The sequence below is a fragment of the Emydura macquarii genome, unplaced genomic scaffold, assembly GCF_026122565.2.
Source record: "Emydura macquarii macquarii isolate MOO-44397 ecotype Brisbane River unplaced genomic scaffold, CSIRO-AGI_Emac_v2 contig_2205, whole genome shotgun sequence".
In the NCBI taxonomy this organism is placed as follows: domain Eukaryota; kingdom Metazoa; phylum Chordata; order Testudines; family Chelidae; genus Emydura; species Emydura macquarii.
The window spans coordinates 18,484,052-18,507,774 of record NW_027132342.1 but is presented as its reverse complement, the minus strand read 5'-3'; the positions used below and the strand labels follow the sequence as shown (position 1 = coordinate 18,507,774).

The following is a 23,723-nucleotide window of genomic DNA, read 5'->3' as shown; positions in this document are numbered from 1 at the left end:
ATAGTTCTATGGGTAATTTATTTAACTCTAAATCATGAAGACTGATCCCCTATTCCTCCATCCCTTGCAATTGGTGGTGAATCCCACCTCCCTTATCACTAGGGTCCAGTCACCCTTTTTGGCTTTAATTTGAGGACATTGTAGTTTCTATCCCTGCAAGACAAAGTGAAGCTATTTTTCCATAAGGCCAGAAGTTCCTTTAATGAAAAGTGATCAGGACCGTAGTTTTTCAGCTCAAAGATATAACCTACAGAACCACAACTCACCATTCCAGGGAATTAATCCTGTAGTGACTGCTTACACTAGGGAACATTTTAAAGTAAAGCAACAGTTGTAGACACATGCTCAGCTTCCACAGGGTTAGCAAAATTGAGGACCTCAGATCAGACAGCCTACTGCCACAATTTTAAGCACATCATCTACCCATGCTTAAACAGAGTGCCTAAAATAATGGTGGCAGCTGGGATCTACAGCTAGCTTAGACACAGCCCTAAAGGGAACACCCTCTTCTGAATCACACCATTTCTGGTAGCACTCATTTCCCATAGATCTTCCATCCAAGTACTGACCTTGCCCAACCAACTCATACCAGAAAAGTGTAGCTACCCTCTCACCTCTGGTTTCTCCTCCATTTGAAGTTCTGTTTGTTCTGGCCCCTCTTCTTCCATTTTAATATCCATTTTCACTTCCTGCAGGAGTGGTGGTTGCTGCTGCTGCTCAGGAATAGTCTGTTGAGAGTTCACTTCTGTGCTGCTGGTGGATGGTGGGTTTGATACCTGCCCATCAATGTTTACAGCTGGCTGTGAAAGCTGCAAGGAAACCCACAGTGACTAAAAAGGGTCAAGCAATTATGCTGAGACATGTTTTTCATTTGCTGTCACGTTTCTTCAAGTTTAACTGCACGTCACTAACTCTCCCACTTGAAAAGAACTGACTACTGCACATCATCTAGTCTGAGGAAACATTATTGAGATCTGCCTTGGATGGCACAGCTTTTTAACCATTTCATATGCCCACTATATGTATGGAAATGAATTATGAGAGACATCTATCATATTTTGCAGTAGGTTCCTAAATGCGCACTAAAATTTTCTAAAACCCTTCCAACATGGAAGTGTCAGGTGTTCCAGTGTCCAGTTTACTGGTCCTGGGTCTTCAGACACAAAAATGTACTTCTCAAATGTAATGCATACCCATATTGGTTCAGATGCCTCTTAAACAGGTTGTTCACCATTGTCTTGGACATAGGACAAGTAAACAAAGATCCTGTCTGAAAGAATCTCACATCTGAGTATCCCTGGGGAAAGCACAGAAATAAAAATATTTTCTTACAGGTGTTGTGGGGTGCTGAGGCTGCAGTGGTGCTGTTGGGGTGGGCACAGATGCAGTCGTGCTCTGTTGTGACAGGGGTTGCTGCTGTTGCTCTGCCGAAGGGGTGACTGGAACTGGAGGTTGGACTTGTGGAGGCAGCTGTGCCTGTGGAGGCGTTGGAGTTTGCCTCTGAGGGGGGTGCATAGTTTGTGATTGCGGTCCAGGTGGCATTGTCGGAGGGGTGGGAGCAGTGGGGACAGTGGTGGCGGCTGCTGGTGTTGCCTGCGGCTGCTGGGATCCCAGACTTGGGGGAGTGTGGTGAGGTGTTGGGGTACGACTAGGTACTGGAGAGGGAGAGTTTCGGTGCAAGGCAGGCTGTGGAAGAGGTGGGCAGTGAATATGGCTCCCTTGAGAACCTGGAGCCATTGCAGGAGAGTTCACAGGACAGGAAGAGCTGGTCATTTGTGCCTGTGGGAAAACAAGTAGATATATACAATGACTTGAGACAACAAGTGTGAGGAGGGAAGGGATTACACCTTCACGTGGCCACTTTTTACCTGAGTTACTAACACCTATCAGTTTTTAAAGTAGGTCTTTATGACTAACAATACTGTTGACTTTTTGCATTTCATTTAGTTTGGTGAGCAGAATAGGATTGTTCAATTTGACATTTTTGTTCACATGCACAATGCTGCAGTGCTTAGGTTTCCCACGACTCCTAAGAAAAATGTAAATACAATTAACCAGTTTGCACTGATATTTAAATAAGCATTAAATAATGTTCCCTATTCCTCCAACTACCCAACTGAAAAACAGTAAAACCAGCTCACAGAGCCTGTCAATGAAACTGCTCCCTTAAGTGAAGAACATACTTGAGACACTGGCGTCTGATTGCCAGGCTGGGTCATAGGCATATTTGTTGCGTTCATTCCTGGGGAGGAAGCAGGGAATTGGTTCTGTTGCAGAAATTGACTTTGGCTGGAAGGCTGGCCAACCCCCGGCTGCTGCATACGTGAGGCAAATCCCATCTGTTAGAAAAAAGGGAAAGCTTGTTTCACAGTGTATACATACTCACCAACTCCTAAAAAATAAAACTCTACAAAGTAACATCCACTACATGGCAGAGCAACGGACACTCCTGCCAGGCACTAATGTGATGCAGCATAGCAAATTTGCTAATGCTCCACTCAAAAACAGAAAAATATTTTACAATTACTTCCTTATTCAGCTTATGACAGGAATTCTGGAATTCAGACTGAAACCATGCCTCCTGATTTTCGGCTAGTTTCTGATAAATTCTATTGTTTCAAGGGTATTATTGCACACAATCTTAAATCTAAAACAAGCTAAGTAGATCTCTCATGGATATGTAAAGGCTGGCTACTCATAGCAGAGATGCAAACAATGGGCGATAAACAATAAAGCGAAGAATTACTGTTTGGATAACTATAGCTAAACAAGAACATCAAAGCTGAAGAGTTCAACGTACTGGACTGAAAAACATCCTGACCTGGTTCATAGCCCCAGCCTGGCTTAGCTGTCCAGGGTGCTGAAGAGGAGAGGTTTGCCGGGGTCCCATCGATGATAGTTGCATGTTCATTTGGCCAAACTGGTTCATTCCTGTATTTACACCCCAAAAAGATTTTAAAATAAAGGTTTCAGTTCTCATTTGGACATCACTCTGTTTGAACAGGAACAAATATTGTCTCTCCTCTCCCAACACACATCTTTGAGTATGCCACATAATGTACTTCAGGCTATAACTTAGCTGTTTTAAGCCCTTTGAAAGCAAATCACAGATTATTATTTATTCATAAACATAATAACAAGCCTCTCGGGCAAAAGAATTGTTTCTGAGCCTTGAAGAGTATTCTTTTTTTGGTTACAAAGCGTATTTTATACAAATCCAATATGCTTAGAAAAATCTGTCTTTATATTAACCAGTTGCTTGGCAGAGTTTGAAATCAAGTTTAACATGTCAACCCAAACTCCTTCATGTTCCTTCAGAACATAAACTAGGCTTTCCTGAAAGACTGTATGTCCACATCCTTGCTTTCAGGTATGAATTGTGGTGATTTTACTAATATTTTAAAATGTTGATTTACATGAAACAATACACCCTAATTTTAGAGTCTGGAAAATCCTTTCCCAAACTCAGTTGACCCATTCACCCAATCCACACTCTCAAATCCAATCTTTTAGTTTAATAAACAGCTGAAGTCCAAGACAAACAGCTGTCATTCTTCCAGGATCATAAAGCACAGGAGGGTGATTTTAAACAAATGGCACAGAAGAGCAAGGTAAACTACATCCAACTAGACTTCTGTGAGGACTGCTCAATGTCATACATACACACTGAGGAAGGCGGAATCCAAGATTCTTTCTAGATTCTTTTGGGATTACATGGACTTTTCTTTGGATGCTTACCCGGCTGCGTCTGCATGCGATTCATCATCTGATTTGGCACACTGGCACGAATCATGGTTGGGTCAGGAAGGGGACCATCTGAAAAAGAGTAGGAGAAATAGAGGTTAAGGAGTTAAGACAACAGTCCACCCTCTCAAACTTAATTTTTACAACAATTACTTTACTGGGAAATGTTCAAATTAACTTCAAACACAGACCATGTTAAGCCCTAAAGGATGACTCAATGGAACAAAGATGGAAAAACTTCTTGTAAACACAAACACATATGCTACTACTTAATCAAAAACAGTTTAAGACAATGGACCCCAAAATTTTGGGGTTGCACCCCTCCATTACCTGGTCCATGTCACCTCCTCCCGAGCTGCAACTGGTCACTGGGGCTAGGAGCAGAGCCAAGGCCACAGTTGGAGACTGGGAAGTAGGGCTCAAACTGCAGCAGGGTCTGAGCTGCAGCTGTGGGGCCTAGGGCTGGTGGGCAGGACTGGAGCAGAAATGGAGGCAGGGCGGGGTTGGGTGGTGCTTCCTTCCCCCTCGCCCCCTGCCTGTGGGGCTGGCCCAGGTCCCACCGTAACCCCTGACTCCCAAAAGCTCCTCTGCACCTCCTTAGGGAGCCCCAGTTTGGGGACCTCTGCTTTAAGAAGTCTGAGCTTTGTGAAGTCAAGGACTGATTTGCAGCATATTAAGGAGTTAAAATGACTAGATGACAGAGGCACAAAATATCTCATGCAGTACTAAGCAATGTTAATGCTGTTTCGTATATGTTAAACAGCAGACTTACAAATTCAATTAGAGTACCAACCTTGAAAGGACTTGTATCTAATACACTGAAACCAAGTTCAAAATGCAAATCCTCACTTTTAAAAAAAAACTTAAAACTAACCCAACTGTAGAGTGGATGGCTCAGGGGACCAGGAGAGAAATATTTAGTTTTTTACTTCTAAATCATTAATTCCCTCTAACCCCAGTCTGGTGAGCAAAACTCATAATATGATGGCTGTTTGGCAGCTGGCATGAAATTGAATATTCAATTAAATTCCTATTTGGAAAGAGCATCTAAAGATCAAGAACTGAATGAGCATAGGAGAAAAATATCCCCTCGTTCTGAGAGGTCAGTGGGCTGTCAGGAGAATGGTCATACTGAGGAAGGGGCATAGCTCTATGAGGTAAGCTGCGATTGTACTTATTTTGTAGAAAAATAGATGGCTACAGTTTCCAGAGCTGTCAGTCCTTGTACCTTGTGCCCCAATACAAAACTAATCTAGAAGAACAAGTATGTTTTAGCACAGGTAATAATCTGTCATTTAACTATTACTGTAAAAGTGTTTTACTTAGGAAAATATATAAAAGACAGACCAACTGGAAGGGGAAAGAAGACTAGAACATAGGATGGTATCCATCCCCCTCTCCCCACACATCCAATCTATCCGATCACACTGTTCACCACAGCTGACATTTCTAATACACAGACAGTCCTGTAGAGCTTGGTTTTGTCACCCCATTTATTCAGTATGTCTGAGCGACTGTTGGAGGGTGATAATACAGACTTCCGCATGCTACTATCTAGTTCAACTTATTTTTTTCAATCAAGACCAACTATACTATTTCTCTTATGTCCCAGCACCTGGCTGCAGAAGGAACCTAGATAAAATCCATCACGCTTAGGGGCTCAATATTGATTACATTGAAGTGATTATTGTGAAGAGGGGGGAGAAACATTATGAAAAATATACTGAGATTTTGACTTCACCCATAACTGAAGGCATCTGTCCAAGGTGGATGCAGTTTTGGGGTCTTATTGGACTTCTAATTCTGAATTCTCCAATGCATTGCTGGGCAAAAATGCTTTTTACTTCTGAATGTTCAAGAGATTAACATACATCCTTTTCTCTCCAATGACTACCTTTGCAGGCATTTGTCAGCTCCAGACTAGATTACAGCAGAGTTCTCCACTTTGGACTAACTTTAAATAGCCACCAGGAAGCTGCAAAAAGTGCAGAATATGGCAACTTTATAGGTAAGGGCAGACTGTCAAGAGCACATCACACCAATGCTCTAAACTGTTTGAAATTCAAGTTCTTTATTATTTTTTAAAGCTGTAAATGGTCTACGATCCAGCTACCTCAGATCCCTTTCCCTAGCTGCTATAACAGCTGCCATTAACTGAGTTACTGTTGATTTCAGTCCCCAGAGCTGAATTCTTGGTTCACACTGTGGTTGGGTATTTTCAGAAGCAAGCTCAGCTCTGGAATTCACTCAACTGTCAGTATCCAAATCTTGCCACTTTTTGGATATAATAAAGGACAGCTCTGCTTACACTCTCCAAAACAAGTGTTTGATATCCATAGATCAGTAGTCCCAAACTGTGGGGCACGCCCCCACGTTGAGGTGGGCACGCAGCAGGGCCTGGGGAGGAAGCTCCACCCAGCTCTGCTCCAGCCACAGCTCCACTCCACCCCCAGCCTAGCTCTGCCTTCATTCCCTCTCTGACACCAAGTCAGCTCCACCTCTAGCCCAGCTCCTCCCGCATCCCCAGTTCTGCCCCCACCTTCAGCCCAAGATCCTCTGCTGAGAAAGCCTTGGCTGTGCAGTAATGGAGAGGGGCTGCGACAAGAAAAGTTTGGGCACCACTGTAATAGACAGACAGTAGCAAGTTTAGTTAGTGCACAAGATCCCATGGGAAGGTTTTACCTTATCTTGTCAAACACCCTTTTCCTCCAGCAATTAAGTGCAAGTGAACACAGAGATTCTGCAAGTAGTTCTTGCAAAATCTCACATAGTGAATAGGCAACAACAGGAACATGCTTTCACCACTGTACCACACACTCTTACATACTGAGCCATTTCAAGTTCTTCTGAGAATTAGGCAATTATAATTTTGTAAGATTAGCTGTAAAATGAGTGAAAAAGGCTCTCATTCTGGCCCACTATAATAATTTCACTGCACAAGGTATTCCTTTTTATTAACTAACACAATTAACTGTCCTTACTTGCAGACATCCCTGGCTGTGGCTGCCCCATGTTGGGCCCTTGATTCATGGGAGCTGGAGGCATGCCTGGTGCATTTGGTATCATGTTTTGCTTCTGCAATCTAGTCCTTCGTTTTTCCTCTAGTTCCTTCTGGATCTTATAGATCTTCTCAGCTAGCAAATGGTAGTACTCTGCCTGTTGGGGGATAAAGGGACAAGAAAACAGTGGAGACATACAGTAAGTAAAGTTTACAGATTAAAAACTGATGACCAAGTTTAGGGCTGGGTTCCTTTTCTCCCCTGCATTTTAGAGTGCTGAGAAGTGATTTTCCCATAGGATTAGGCAAGCATATTCCACCATATTTCCTGCAACTGCAGACTGACTGTGACTGTACCCATATTGTGCATTTATTTGACACATGCCTCAGTGAAGAGTGAGCCCTGGTTTTGTCCTGTATTTGGGAGAAAATGAGAAACCTCAAGCATGGCACATTAAGATAAAAAAGGTGACCATAAACATGTCAAGCAAAAAGGCCAAATCTGAAAGCAGGAAAAGACTGAAGCTGGCTGTTGCCCTTGCATATGCCAGTATCACTTTAAAAAAAAAAATCTCTCTGCACTTTTATTCATTTTGGGACCCAACTTGTCAGTTAGGCCTCTACTCCCACCCCATAAACACCACTTCACTTATTAATGATACATTGAGACAGTATTTCAACACTGACCCCAAGAATACCAGAAGCTGCCTATTCTCCATAGCAGTTGTTTGTTCTGTTCACGATACTAAGAATGTATGCATGCAGGCTCTCTGCAGCTCTGGTGGGAAAGGAGATAGCAACTCACCCTGCTATTTGCAGATTCATACATGTCACCTTCTACTTTCCGAGCATATGCCACCAGGTTCTCCATGCGCCTGTCTTTTAATGCTGCAGGGTCAGGTGTAGGAAATATGGCTTGAACTCTGAAGAGAAAAACCATGAAACAGATTTTAAAAATATGCATTTTTTAAATTTAAATAAATGGTCTCAAATGAAGTTCAAAACCTAAGGTCTTTTAAGTCTTTATTTCAACCATCTAAAGAAAATTAGAGAACGCCATATGTGGTGGCTTTAGGGGGTCTCTATAACCCCATTGCTTTCCTAATCTCTCCCCCAATGCTGCCATTTATCAGCACAGAGTAGATCACAGATGAGCATGTTCGATACAATAGACATTAGACCTAAAATAGCTTCTGACACAATTTTAGGATTTAACATAAGGAAAGCAAGTAAACCTATATTTATTACCATTATTTCTTCTGACCATCACCCCATCCAAAATCCACATTCATGTCCTATCTTGCTCAAAGCAACAGGCTCTCTCAACTTTAAAGCATAAGCTACTCACTAGTGGCAGCTTTTCTACTTTTCTGAGTAGGGCAGAGTGGGGTGCAACTGCAAAATATTTTTAAAAGTTTTTGTGCTTAAGCTTCTTTAAGTTCAACTGATTCTTTAGCCTCCTAATATTAGAAAATACTACAACCCTTCCAGTTCCCCCAACCTTTCTTGGCAGAGGGAGACCTTGTTTTGATACCGGATACGTACAGTTTATGAACAAGATGATTTCGGAGGTCCTGAGTAATATCTTCATGCCATTGTTTTCGAATTCCGGTGTTGGATGGTTGTGCTGCTGTTGGCATAGCTCCCAAACTGGTAACACTGGTGCTTTCACTCATCATGGGACTTCAAATTGTAAGAATATGTTAGAGGAGGAAAACACTGCTAAACATATGATCTTATATTAATAGTCTATATTATACTTAAGGATGACAAACCACTCATATACTACTTGATTTACACACTATATAGGAATCACTTCACTGATCAATGAAGCACACCCACCTCTGGAGATGAATGTTTACTAGCATGCATCAGCACTACACAAGACTGACAAACACTACCAAATCCAGTGGAAAACAGAGCAACTACCTAAAAGGAATCTGGCCCTGATACTGGGGTTTACTCCATTTCCCTTGCAAAAAGTTTGACTGAACTTGTAATTACAAGTGGTCAGAACTTCTTTATATTTCATCTGAAAGATGAAGCAACAGACTGCCTGTTAGCTCCATGGCACAGGAATGAGAGATCTGCAATATATCTTCACATCCAGTAACACTTACACATCTGAGGTCTATCAAAATACTCACCCAGCCTAACCCTGGTAATCCATGAGACCTGATGTTCTTTTAATCATACCAAAAATGCCCTCAAATCCAAGGATACTCTTTTTTCTAGTCTTAACTGCTAAGATTAGACAATCTCTCAACACGGGAGTAGGGATCTCTCCCCCTCAGATTTTTCTGAGCTGAGTCCTGTTCAATATTTTCAGACTATTTTTTAATCCACGTGAAATGTTCAACTTACTTTTGGGAATTCATTGCTGAATGCAACATTGAGTCAGGCATCAGATTAGGTGTTTGAACCCCCATGCCTCCATTCACTCCCATAGGATTAGCATCTAGATAGCAAATGGAAGAATGTTAAAATGAATGGCTCGCCATCACACAAACTCTGTACTCAATCCTCCCCCCCCCCCAAGTAAGAACATCTCTAAAAGAAGACATGAATAGTTCTGAAGAATTATGAATATGTAATACTCACTTAAGGCTTTCAAATAATCCTCTCCTATTTAAAAGAGTAATTTTTTACTAGGGAAATACTGATTCCTTTTGCCAGTGTATATTGTATACTTTATATTTCTAGATCAGAGGCCATGTGTATCAATTTTGATAATTTCCTGGCTCAGCTGTTATAACCTCTTCCTCTTTCCTCTCCAGCCATGCCACCAAGACTGGAGAGGAGAGGTTACTTACCTTGTACGGTAACTGGAGTTCAAGATATGTCCTTCTGGTGCTCCATTTTAAGTGCACCTACGCCCCATGTGCCTTCAATTGGAGATTTTTCTGTAGCACTGCCCGTTTGGCCCATGCATGTGCCCTACACATCCTCCCACTCTGTACCAAGGAGATATGGGGTTGTGTGGGCGAACTGCCCTCAATTCCTTCTCCATGGCAAAGCCACAAGGAAAAGAGACTCAAAAGCAGAGGGGAAGGAAGGCAGGGTAGTGGAGCACCCATAGGGACTCATCTCAAAGAATTCCAGTTACTGTACAAGGTAAGTAACCTCCTCTTCAAGTAGTGTCCTTGTGGACAACCAGAATTCCTAGCAATACCCACTGAAGGAGATAGGGACTTCAGAACTCAGTCTAAGATTGCTTGTAAAACGGCAGAGCCAAAGGCAGGATTCTGTCCAGGAAGCATCAACCGACGCATAGTGTCTAGGGAAAGTGCGAACTGAAGCTCATGCAGCAGCCTTGCATATTTCCATAATAAATATGTCCTTTAGGAGGGCCTCAGACATGGAGTATGATCTCGTAAAACGAACAATGACCTTAGAGGGGGAAGGAATGTTAGCAGTCGCATAATGGGAGTATGCAACCACTGGTTAGTCAGAGTTAGTGCTGTCCATAACAGAAAAACAATCTCAGGGATGACTGAAAAAGTCTAGTCTGGCCCAGATAATAAGCCAACACTTCTTCTGACATCTGAGGTATAAAGAACATCTTTCTGTTTTGACTGATGATTGGTGTAGAATACTGGGAGATAATTGATATGAAAATCCAAAATAATCTTGGGTAAGAAGTGTGGATGTGGTCGAAGAGAAACTTTATTGTTGAAAATGACGGTACATGGAGGGTCAGTCACTAAATCACCCAGTTCTCCAATGCTTTAGGCAGAGATAATAGCCACTAGAAATGCGGCTATCATGGAGAGGTTCAGAAGGAAGCAGGTCACTAACAGTTCAAAGGGTGGTTGCATCAAAGCACTGAAAACTAAATTTAAGTCCCAGGAGGGAATAGGGTAACATTAGGAAAGAGGATCAACAGACCCTTTATAATTCTTGACATTGCAGGGTGAGCAAATACCAAGAAACCTTGTACTGGAGAATGGAATGCTGTGATGGCAGCTAGGCGAACTTGACTAGAACTCAAAGCAAGTCCTGTTTTCTTCAAAAGTAAGTAAGTATTCTAACACCTCAGAGGTGGGAGAATCAATAGCAGACAAACTACAATGAACACATCAATGGCCAAACTTATTCCATTTCTGAAGGTAAGTGTTTCTAGTAGAATATTTTCTACTGCTCAACAGAATCTCCTGAACGTCTCTGTAGGTAAGATAGTTCTAGCTCCAAGAAACATCTAGATACCAAGTCTTGAGTCACAGCATGTTCAGGTTGGTTTCTTGAAGGACTGAGCATCAGCAGAAGATTGATGGCTGGATCAGTCTATTTCCCACTAGGTGAAGCGCCTGTTGAGACCATCACCTTTAGTGTTTTAGAAACTGGGTAGGCAGTCTGTTGAGATCAGGATATTGAAAGCTATGCACCAGTGTGGTAATTTCATGGCTTCTGCGGAGAGGGAAGGGGAGTGAGATCATCATAAGTAGGTAATACAGACAGGCATGCCTGTCAGCTCTGTGTTCCAGAATCTGATGAGTAAGGTGGACTCTTGGGCAGACTGTCTGCCCTGGACAGTATGGTCCTACAGATGAGTTCCCCATTCAAGGAAGGACATGTCAGAAATTATCACATGAGCAGGTGAAGAGTGGTTGAACAGGACCCCCTCTGAACACACTTTTCTGGATTCTTCCATCATTCAAGGAAACTAGACTATGACTGGGGTCAGAGAGCAGTTTGTCCCTCTTGGCTGGATAAATGGACCTGAAGCAGACTTGGAAGCAATGTAGGTGCAGTTGAGCATGAAGTGAGACAAAAGGCACACGTTGCAGGCTTGATCTGGCAGTAACTTGATGACTGATCTGAACTCGCACAATCAGATATGACAGTGCAAGGAACGTGTCTGGCAGATTAACACAATCCGAACTTGTGTTTAGAATAGCCTCTATAAACTCTATCCTTTGTACAAGTAGGAAGAAGGACTTCCTGAAGTTGAGCTGAAGACCTATACTGCTGAACAGTCAAAACCAAGAATGTTGCCAATTTGACATCTGTGTAGATATATCCCTTGAGAATCCAATTGTCAAAGTAGGGGAAAATGATTACTTTCCACTGACAAAGTTGTGCAGCCACCACTGCCATAACTTCCATGAACACTCTGGGAGCAGTAACTAACCCCAAAAGGAATGATAAGATATTGGTAATGGTCTTGCCCCATGACAAAGCATAGAAATTTCTTGTGAGAAGGGTATATCGTAATATGAAAATACACATCCTGAAGGTTAAGGATCAGGAAGTAATGCCCCACATCCAGAGATGGAATGATGGGTGCGAATGTCATCATCTTGAATTTCTGTACTTTGACAAAAGTATTCAGCGTCCACAGATCTAGAATCAGTCTCTATCTACTCTTCTATTTGGGAACAAAGTAGTACTTGGAATGGAGCCCTCTTTCCTTATATTGAGTAGGAACTGGTTCCACTGCTCCTAAACAGAGAAGGGACTGAACCTCCCACTTCAGAGGAAGAGGTTCATGAGAGAGGTTCCTGTAAAAAGAAGGGAAAGGGAGAATGGAATGGAACGGAATGGAGTAACCCAAAGTTATAACCTCCACTTATTTATCAGAGATACTGTACCCCCATGAGCTGTGAAAAATGGGAGAGGTGATCTCCAAAACATGATGCATCTACTGGTCTGGATCAAAGTGTTCGTGGCCCTCAATCAAGGAGTCAAAAGGAATGTTCGGCTGTCAGTGGGCTGCTGTGTTGAGATCGCTGTAGCACACACACTTTAAGGTTGGAAGGGACCATCATGATCATCTAGTCTGACCTGCACATTGCAGGCCACAGAACCTCACCCACCCACTCCTGTATTAGACCCATAACCTCTGGCTGAATTACTGAAGTCCTCAAATCAAGGTTTAAAGACTTCAAGTTACAGAGAATCCACTGTTTGCACTAGTTTAAACCTGCAAGCGACCCATGTCCCATGCTGCAGAGGAAGGCATAAAACCCGCATGGTGTCTGCTAATCTGATACTGATGAAAATTCCTTCACAACCCCAAATATGGCGGTCAGTTTGACCCTGACCACGTGGGCAAGACCTACTTGCCAGACACCTGGGAAAAAATTCTCTTTAGTAACACAGAGCCCTCCCCAACACCAGCCATTGAAGATATTTACAGCTCACAGCTGCAGATCAGCTACATGCCATTGAGGGCAGTCTCACCATACCATCCCCTCCATAAACTTATCAAGCTCAGTCTTGAAGCCAATTAAGTTTTTTGCTCTTGTGATATATGTTCAATTTTTCTTATTGAAAGCTAAACTTTGAATAATTAATCTCACTATTTTGCTACAATTGACAGAGCAATTCAGAACCAACATAAGAACACAAGAACGACCATACAGGGTCAGATCAATGGTCCGTCTAGACCAGGATCCTGTCTTTGACAGTGGCTGATGCCAGATGCTTCAGAAGGAATGACCAGAACAGAGCAATTGATTGAGTGATCTATCCCATAGTCCAGTCCCACCTTCTGGCAGTCAGATGTTTATGGACACCCAGAGCATGGGGTTGCATACCTGACCATCTTGGCTAATAGTCAGTGAATGAGGTACCTCCATGAACTTATCTAATTCTTTTTTGAATTCAGTTATACTTTTGACTTTCACAACATCCCCTAGCAAGTTCCAGATTACATGTTGTGTAAAGTATTTCTTTAAGTCTGTCTTAAACCTGCTGCCTATTAATTTCATTGGGTGACCCCTGGTTTGTGTGTTATGTGAAGGAATAACACTTCCTCATTCACTATCTCTATTCACTATTCATGATTTTATAGACTTCTGCTATATCCCCTCTCACTCATCTCTAAGCTGAACTGCCCCAGTCTTTTTAACCTCTCCTCACATGGAAGCTGTTCTATCTCTCTAATCATTTTTATTGCCCTTCTCTGTACTTTATCCAGTTCAAATATATCTTTTTGAGAGGGGGCGACCAGAACTGTACACAGTATTCAAGGTGTGAGTGTACCACAGATTTATATAATATCATTATGATATTTTTTCAGTTAATATCCATCCTTTCCCTAATGGTTTCTAATGCTATTTGTTTGACTGCTGCTGCACACTGAGCAGATGTTTTGAGAGAGCTATCCACAATGCCTTTGATCTTCGACTGCCTATTTTGCTTAAGAGTCTTTGGTGAGAGACCTTAAAGACTTTCTGAAAGTTCAAGTACACTATATCAACTGGATCACCCTTGTCGAAATGTTTGTTGACACCCTCACAGAATTCTAATGATTAGGGAGGCAAGATTTCCCCTTACAGAAGTCATGACGACTCTTCCACAACACATCGTGTTCATGTAAGTGTCTGATCATGCTGTTCTTTACAATATTTGCAACCAACTTGCCTGGTTCGCAACATTCAAAGAAAGCATCACACTGGAGGAATTGTTAGAATTAACATTATGATCAAATTTAGAGTTTTTATATTATCAGATAAGTGTCTGACAAAAACAAACTCAGACTGGTAAGGGTGAACACATCTGGGTAAGATGACAGTCTGTTACCATCCTACCATAGATTTTTAACTTCCACATTAATTTAAGAAATAGGTCTGTATGATGTATAATTGGTAAAATCTTTTCTTTCTTTAGAATGACCATGATTTTTGCCTCTTTCCATAAATATGGTATCTCACTCCCCTGCAATATATTATTAAACAATTCTGTTACAATAGGGACCAACATTTGGATTAATGCTCTAATACTACACAGAAAACCCATCAGGACCTGGAGCTTTTTTGGATTTTAAATTCTTAATTACAACTTCAACCCCTTCTGCAACAATTTGCCTATCAAGAGCTGCCACATCATTCTCTGAAAACAGAGGTAGCTTCACACTCAAATGCCTGCTTATAAATTCAGGATTTGGAGGCAAAGTACAGAAAAGTTACCAATGTTTCAGAGATACGTTTGATGCCAGTTACTAAATCTCCCCCTTCCCTAAAACTTCATGAGTCCCTAAAAACTGATAAAGATGGTTATTAACCTTCTGTAACTGTTCTTTGAGATGTTTTGATCATGTTCATTCCAAGTAAGTGCATGTATGCACCGCGTGCAGAGTTCGCTGGAAGGTTTTCACCACATGGTCGGCTCTATTGCTCCCTGAACTTGCACCTACATGGCACGCTATATAGGCCTTACTAACCCTCTGGTGCCTCTTCAGTTCCTTCTTACCGGTTGGCTCCGAGAGAGGGGCAGGTGGATGGGTCTTGGAATGGACATGAGCAATACACCTCAAAGAACAGTTACAGGTTAGTAACAGTCTTTTCTTCCAGTTCTTGCTCATGTTGATTCCAAGTAGGGGACTCCCAAGCTAGACCATAGGAAGAGGGGTTGGAGTTCAAAGTGCTGCAGATTGAAGCACTGATCGTCTCTGGCATGTTGGGTAATAGCATAGTGAGTGGTGAAGGTGTGAACAGATGACCACGTTGTCGCTCTACAAATGTTCTGGATCGGAACCTGGGACAGTAATGCTGCAGATGACACTTGTGTCCTAGTGGAAGGGTTGTTATCACTTACCAGACATAGCAAGTCCTGATACACAAAGTGATCCATGATTAAATCCTTTGTGAGGAAACAGGTAACCCCTTCATTCTATCTGCTACTGCTACAAAGAGCTGAGTTGTTTTCCTGAATGGTTTGGTTCTTCTGATATAAAAGTCTAAGGCAGGGGTGTCAAACATACGGCCCGCAGGCTGCATCTGGCCCGCAAACCTTTTTGATCCGGCCCGCGTTCAGGCAGTTTAAGCAAGTAGTGCTGCCGCCGAAAGTTTCTCAGCATTGCTAGTTTAAGAGATTTCTGGATTGAGGACATTGCCACTAAAGAGAGTCCACAGGACCCTGCTGCCGAAAAGCGGAAGACGACCTTACTTTTTTGGCGGCGGGTATTGCTCCTAGAAACCCCTTAAAGCAGCAATGCAGTGAGTCCGGCAGTGGGGTCCACCTAGAATCCACGCCACCAAAAAGGGCTGATGCTGCACCGCCGAAAAGAGGAAGATGGGCCACATTTTTCTGCGGAGGGTATTGCATGGCTCCTTTGAAGTACAGATTCTGTGAATTTGGCCCGTCATTATCAGCGAGTTTGACACCCCCTGGTCTAAGGCATGCCTGACATTCAGCAACTGCAATCTACACTCTTGATTGTTAGCGTGCAGTTTCGGGTAGAAACCAGGAGGAATATGTACTGGTTCACATGGAATTGGGAAACCACCTTTAGAAGAAAAGCTGGGTGAGGACGAAGTTGAACCTTGTCCTTGAAGAAAGCTGCATATGAATGTTCTGATGTGAGCGCCTTGAGCTCAGAAACTCTCCTGGCAGAAGTTATGGTTACTAGGAAGGCCATCTTCTAGGATAGGCAGAGAAGCGAGCATGTCGCTAGGGGTTCAAAAAGGTGGTCCCCTCAGTCTGGCAAAAACAAGGTTGAGGTCCCATCAGGGGTCTGGTAGGCGCATAGGTGGGTACAGCCTGTCCAAACATTTCAGAAAATGCCCAACTAAAGGATTAGCGAAGACAGAGCACCATGCTATCCAGGGATGGAATGCTGAGATGGCTGCTAGGTGAACCTTGACTGACGACCCAGACAGTCCATGTTGCTTCAGATGTAGTTAATAGTCCAAAACTGTCGGAATTGATGCCACTGTGGGCTGGATGTCCTTTTGGGCAGCCGAAACCGAAAACCTCTTCCACTTAGCTAAGTAAGTGGCCCTAGTGGAGGGTTTCCTACCATCAAGGATGATCTCCCTAACTGATTCCAAGCATGCTAGCTCCAGGAGGTTTAGCCATACAGTTTCCATGCTATGAGATGCAGTGAGTCCAGACTGGGGTGCCGGAAGTTGCTGTGTTCCTGAATAATCAGGTCCAGGAGTAGAGGTAGCGTGATCAGAGTGTCCACTGAGAGGTTGAGGAGTGTGGTGTACCAATGCTGGCAATGCCAAGCAGGGGCTATCAGAATCACAGAAGACCATTCCTGCCTGATCTTCAGCAGGACTCTGTGAATCAGCAGGGTAGCTGGGAAGGTGTAGAACAGTTGGCTCATTCATGGGATGAGGAAAGTGACCGCAATGGACCTCGGGCTGCGATTCTGGAAGGAGCAGAACTGCAGGCACTTCCTGTTGAGTCTTGTTGCAAATGAGTCCATGCAGGGAACAACCCACTGATGGAAGACGCTGCTCAACACATCCAGGCGGATCAACCTCTCATGACCGAGGAAGGACCTGTTAAGGCTTGTCAGCTAACACATTCTGAGCCCTGGGCAGGTAAGATGCTTCCAAGTGTATCGATCGAGTGATGCAGAAGTCCCACAGTCTGAGGTCTTCCTGACACAGGGGAGAGGAGCAAGCTCCACCCTGTCTGTTTATATAAAACATCACTGTCATATTGCCAATACTACCTTCCCCTCAAGTGACCCTGAAAGGCTTGACAGGTTAGATGCACTACCCTGAGCTCCTTCACAATTATATGAAGTAAGAGTTCTGCATGGGACCAAAGACCTTGGGTCCTGAGCTCTCCTAGGTGAGCTCCCCAACCCATCACTGAAGAGTCCGTCACCAGACAAAGAGAGGCGAGGTGTTGAAAAGGGGCCTCCTGCACATATAGTGTGGGGATTGCATCATCAATCTAGAGTCAAATACCAAATGGAGGTGAGAGACTACTTTGGCTATGTTGTCCTGAGCTGGGTGGTAAACTGAGGTTAGCCACGCCTGTAGGGGCCTAAGGCATAGCCTTGCATGTTGAACGACATAAGTATATGCCACCATGTGCCCCAACAGCTTTAAGCAATTTAGAACTGTGGTATGGGGATAACGTTTTAAGTCCCCTATAATGATCTGGAGAACCAGAAAATGAGCCCCTGGCCTGAACAGTCCAGCACTGCCCCGATAAATTCTACCTTCTGGGCAGGCGCGAGTATCAACTTCATAAGGCCCAATTTGTCGAAGGTAGACCTTATCAGCCTCACATCTGCCTCCACCTGGGCCTTGGTGCATCCTTTGACCAACCAATCATCAAGGTAAAGATATGCGTGCTCTCCTCTTCCTCAAAAAATGCCATGACTACCACCATGCATTTGGTGAATACCTGAGGGACCGCAGACAGTCCAAAGGGGAGGACAGTGAAATGGTAATGGTCCTGATTGGCTATAAATTGGAGAAACCTCCTGTGGCCCAGGAAGCCATGTGGAAGCATGCATCTTTCAAGTTGAGGGTGACAAACCAATCACCCGGATCCAGAGAGGGAATGATGGAGGCTAAGGAGACCATGAAAATCTCAGCTTCTTCATAAATATATCGAGGTTTTGAAGGTCAAGAATGGGACGAAGGCCACACTTGGGCTTTTGGGATTAGGCAATAACAGGAGTAGAATCCCTTTCCCCTTAGTTCCCAAGGAACCTCTTGTTGAAGAATTTGCTCATAAAAGAGGTCCTTGAAAAGGGACAGAGAGGGCGGGGGATGGAAAGGAGGAGACACGAAAACTGGATCAAGTATCCCAGTTTCACTGTGCATAGAACCCATCGATCTGATGTGATCAGGGACCACACTTGGTAGAAGTGGGATAGTTGATCTGAAAATAAGAAGGGGGTGGACCCGAGACATTGACTGGTGCTCCGGTCTTGGGCATACCCTCAAAAGTTTTGCTTAGACCCTGAGGACTGTCTTGCTTGTCCAGAGGCCTGGTTAGAGGATTGTAGGGGCCTCCTTCTGTTACTCTCCTGCCTCTTTTGTGGTTGTAGGATCCTGCCTTGGCTGGCTTTGGTAGAACCAAGGCAAGGACTGCAGCTTAAACAGTTTCCTCTGGGGTGTTGAAGTATGCAATCCCAGGAGTTTTAATGTGGCCTGAGTGTCTTTCAAGCAGTGCAGTTTGGAATCAGTTTGTGATGAAACTGATGGGCACTCGAATGGCAGATCCTGACCAGTTATCTGGACTTCATGTAGAAGGCCTGAGGCCTGGAGCTCCTTTTCATGGCTACGACAGAGGACATAGTCAGAGCCACTGCATCTGCTGCATATAAGACCGCCTGAAGTAGGATCTTCATCAAGCCTTAACCTCCTTTAGCATGGCAGTAAATTCAGTTCTGGAGTCTGGGGGAACTGACTTAGTGAATTTTTCCATAGACTGCCAGGAATTAAAGGCATACCTGCTGAGTATGGCAATACGAACTCGGAGCCCCCCAGGGGAGTACACTTTCCTTCCAAAGAGCTCCAACTATTTGGCATCCTTAGCCTTCAGCGTGGGGCCTGTTGAGCTTGCTTCTCATGCTCATTAGCAACTGCCACCATAAGTGATCCTGGAGGAGGGTGGGTGTAAAAATACTCATGGTCATTTGAAGACTAAGTACTGTCTCTCTGCCTTCTTAGCAGTAGGAGGTATCAAGGCAGGTATCTGCCACAAGGACTTTGTGATCTCCCTCAATCTTTATTAGTGGCAGGGAGACTCTGGAGGGACCCTCTGAGGCCAAACTGTCCATCATAGGATCTGCTCCCTCCACGAACTCCTCCACCTGGAGGCCCATATTCTGTGCCACACTACAAAGTAGCTCCTGGTGCGCCCTGCTGTCATCCACTACTGGTGTGGTCACCGCTCCATTGGGGGATGAGAAAGGTAATGATCTGATTAACCATCAACGTTTCCTGACCCTCAGCACCAGAAGGGTTGTGCAGTGCCATATCCTCATCCTCGGTCCTGGGGTCAAGGGCAGTGTCAGATTCAGTGCCAGGGTTGGCGCCTTCCCTGGTGTTGTGCGGTAGCCTTCCGGCCAAATGGGATAACCAGGCCTGAAGTCCGAAGTGAAGGAATGTGACCTGCCAGACTGCGACCCCTGAGCCTGGTGGAATGCCCACAGGGTCCAAAACAGCCACTAGACAGGATCTGCCACTGAAAGGGCCATGGTATTGAGAGCGGGTGCGCTGCCTTTAACCTCTGGTGTCTACTAGGGTGGTGCCGGATTCTCGATGACTACGACTGTGCCTCAGAGTCGGATAAAAACTGCTCACTCCTCAGAGATTAGGGAGGTGTGTTGTCCTGTGGAGCACGACCTTGCCATAATGGCGAGTTTACTCCTGGACGGCACCGCAGCTTTCCTTAGTGCCAGTTCTTGATCCTGGTCACGCCTCGGTGTGGACGGCAGGCCTGTTTCCTCAATAAGCTCCTTCACCGCCTCAAACGTTTCAGGTGTGAAGGGAAGCTGTAACAACTCCTCTTGCCTGTCAACCTGAGGGCAGTACATTGGGCCCAGACTCAATGAACCCTTCTGCGGAGCCAGAGTCAACGGTGCCATTACTGCGGGCTCAGGGCTCCAGTGATGCAGCAAGGATCGCACCTTGCTCAAGCCTTTGTGCACCAATCCCTTGGCGCCAGGCAAGCAACCCCTTCATGTCTTTTTCTGCTTCTTATGCCGCACCAGTGGGTGGAAATGGTGCTGCATCTCTCCACATGTCAAGTCCTTCGGTGCCGGGGAGGCATGCTGGTGCCGAGAGTCTCTAGAAGTTGAGTCCTTTCTTGGCTCCACTTCTTTCATCAACGCCGGTGCACTTTGCACGGAGGCCAAAGTGCAAGGTCTCTGATCCGGGGGGCTCTGCTCCATGGAGCTGAGGGCTGATTCCATAAACAGGATTTTGAGTATCTAACTCCTTTCCTTCTGGATCCTAGGACAGAAGCCTTTGCAGACCTTGCAATGATCCCACTAGTGAGACTCTCCTAAGCACTTCAGGCAGGGTGAGTGAAGATCGTCCCTGAGTATAGGCTTCTTACAGGACCTGCAGGGCTTGAAGCAAGGCATGCCCCGTCCCCCCAAGTGGGGAGGGGAAACAAAACCAATACATAGTAACTAATCTACTCTAAGACTATACCAGCTACTGAACAACTATTTACAACTACTTAACAGGTACTCCTAGGAGAACAATGGAGAAGCTTGCAAGCAAGAGCGAAGTTCCAGGGACAGTCACACATGGTAAGAAGGAACTGAAGAGGCGTAGGGTCAGCAAAGCCCTATATAGGGTGCCATGAAGGTGTGACTTCAGGGAGCACTAGAGCCGACCCTACAGGTACCACTAGGGGGAAAACCTTCTGGTAAACTGTGCATGCAGCACACACACACACACCCCTACTTGGAATCGACACGAGCAAGCACTTGAAGAAAAGAAACATGATATAGTTCTCTTCACTTTCTAAGGGTTGAGGTTTCCAGACCTGGGAAAATTTGCATGGGGTGGTTAAGAATAATCTGTGGTTCAGCTCTCTCCTTCATTGCCCTCAGAATTGTATCCTTGTTTTGATTGTCTGTCTACACTATCACAACTTTTGGTCTGGAGCCTGCTGGAGGCCAGGGAAAGGGATCTGAGAGTTCTCTCAATATGAGTGCAATTCTTATTGCCCAGTTTTAACATGTCATGGAAAATATCATCCAATGTGTCCAGCAGATTTCTCCCTTCAGTCTCCTCTGGAATACTTTTAATCCTTATGTTATTCCTGTGTTCTCTATTTTCCACGTCCCCATCTTTAATTCTATTTCTTTCTCTTTTCCATTTTTCTGATTCTTTCACTGAGATTAATAATGCTGTCCAATTCCTCACTTAATCCTGCTTCCACATCTCATATTTTTCCATTAATCTCATTCATTTCATTTTGAGTATCTTTAAGGTAAACCTGGAACTCTTCCCTCATATCCTTATTCATCTTTTTTATTTCTAACGGAAGGTCCTTCAGATCACTCTGTGTGACTGGTGTTTCTTTATCTACCTAAATAGTCTTTGCTGGAAGGAGAGTTACTCTTTCATGGCCATGTCTTTGTTGGGGAAGGTGGGGGGCAGGGGAACATATCTTTGTATGGGAGGATTCCTTTCCTTCCCCCCTCCCTTTATTGCAAGAGCTGGATTTAGCCATCATCTTGTTTGCTACTTTAGTCACACTCCCTTCACTGATTTATACAGTGTGTTGTGTGTCATAGTCCCAGGACTAAGCTCTGCTATTCAGATAAACTACAATTCCATGGACATTCACCACGGTGATAATGGAAGATTTGAGACAGGGGGGAGTCACAAGATAAACTGCCATACCCAAGGAAGCCATGATCCATCTACACTAGTATTCTGTCTGACAATAGCTAGTACTGTTAGAGCAAGGGCTCCTCCTCTTCTAATCAGTTAAAAGTTTCCTAATAGTTGAATATACAGCATGGAAGAATGACATTTCTTTATGATCTCAGATGGTGATCAGCCTGAAGATTGTAATTTTTCTAATGTTTCGTTGCAGATACCAGTCTTAATCATGTGTAATGTTGTTTTGAATCTTACTAAGCTATCTGGCTCAAAGTCCTTCACTACAGAGTTCCATGTACGGATTTTTTTCTGTGGAGAAAAATCAAAGAAGTGAGGAAGCCTGCAAGAAGAGTATTGTCAGTGATCCTGCTGATTTAAGGAAATTTCAGAGAGATTCCCAGCTTCATCAGCTCTTTCCTTCATTGTGAAGTTATTCCTGTGCTATGTCTTTGACCAAAAGAAGTCTCTTCACACAGTGAGCCTTTCTTCCTGGTTTTATTGTTACCACCTTTAACTTAACCAAATGTCTTTCTGTACTGTTACAAATAAAGGGTGACCAGGAGTGCCCACTCAGCTTTCTGTAGTCAGTCAATTTTTATTTACTGCCATAATTTCTCTCATCCTCTCCAAGTATAAAGCAAGTTTTTTAATATCTCAGTTCTTCACCTGCTATCCCTCATGACAAGGCCTGAATTTATTAGCCTTCTCCAGACCCATTCTATTTCTATTATTTCTCTGACAAAACTGAACAGCATTCGAGGTGAGGTCAAACCTATTTAACAAATCTGCATGAACATGAGTATTTACTTCAATGAGTGGCTAAATCAGTTAAGAATCCATATTAGCTTACAAATCTATTCAGAAGGCATGCAACCTGCTCATAAGTTATGGCTGGTAGAGAAAAGAATACTAGGACCTGACAACTCCTGATATCTAAAGAAGGATGACGTTCACAATAGACTACATAAAGTTAGAGTTTCAAGTCTAATCAAGCTCCCAGCAAAGTGCTGGCTCTTTAAAAATGGATACCATTACTACTCTGAATGGGTGTATTCCTACAAATTTGGGTGTGTTTAGGAGGGACATGGGGTGAAAAAAAATCAATGACAACTTCCCTTGTTTTATTGGAGGATTTTTTTCTCTTTTAGAAAGAACCAGAGAACTGAAGGAAATTGTAGCCTTCATCTGCAGGGGTTGTGGTACTAATTCAGTCTTCTCTCCACTAGCCTAATAATTTTAATGGGCAACAGGAACCTGAATAGGGTCTCCAGAAATTTCAGAGAGCAACTGTCCTTGGAAATAGGATTTAGTTCTAGAACACATTTCTCCTATTACTAAAGATTAGGACATCCCTCCAGAAAATAGTCCAGAGAGACAAGAAAAGCCATAACAATCAGAATGGGTTGGGAAGCTCCTGATATCCATAAATTGAACCTTAAATGCACCACATTGTTTTCTGTGAAGTAACCTATTAGTAAAATTCTGCTTATTCTGGGCTTTTCACCTAGGTAAAGACAACCAAAGAATGACAATGCTGAATCTCAAAGCATCCATTTAACTGGCTTAATTTGTGTTAGTGCATTTGACTAACCTCATTTAAACAAACAAAATCTCTATTTGCCCAGAACAGCCACACTGGAGTGGTACGGGGCAAATTTTTTTTGTTTGTGCTTTTACACCAACTGCAAGCATGAATGTGTATGGACTGCCGCAGGGCCCCAAGAGAACCTCATTACCATCTCAGTGTATCACATCTAAAAGGTTTTATTCTGAAGTGTTTTAAAGATACACAATTATCTATTTTTTTAAAAGTTATAACTGAAAGCACTTTTCCCTTTCCCCCAAATTGGATTACAAGTGTGACAGATCTTAATTTGGTCACATATACATTCACCATGAATCGTTAGTGACGCTCCATTTGCTCCCCA

The 23,723-nt window shown here is 43.7% G+C and overlaps 1 protein-coding gene across 4 annotated transcripts in view; it reads right to left on the bottom strand.

Moving 5' to 3' along the window:
* EP300 (E1A binding protein p300) overlaps positions 1-23,723 on the bottom strand; it is a 113,484-nt gene that overhangs the window by 35,553 nt on the left and 54,208 nt on the right. For 2 of the 4 annotated variants that reach the window (XM_067559559.1, XM_067559561.1), the window contains exons 7-15: positions 9,107-9,200; positions 8,288-8,425; positions 7,548-7,665; positions 6,726-6,900; positions 3,739-3,816; positions 2,801-2,931; positions 2,184-2,339; positions 1,333-1,779; positions 615-809 (exon numbers count right to left, since the gene is read on the bottom strand). In XM_067559559.1, coding sequence (XP_067415660.1) covers positions 615-809; positions 1,333-1,779; positions 2,184-2,339; positions 2,801-2,931; positions 3,739-3,816; positions 6,726-6,900; positions 7,548-7,665; positions 8,288-8,425; positions 9,107-9,200 — 1,532 coding nt within the window. The remainder of the gene's footprint in view (positions 1-614; positions 810-1,332; positions 1,780-2,183; positions 2,340-2,800; positions 2,932-3,738; positions 3,817-6,725; positions 6,901-7,547; positions 7,666-8,287; positions 8,426-9,106; positions 9,201-23,723) is intronic. The other 2 variants (XM_067559560.1, XM_067559562.1) reach the window with 1 other exon arrangement.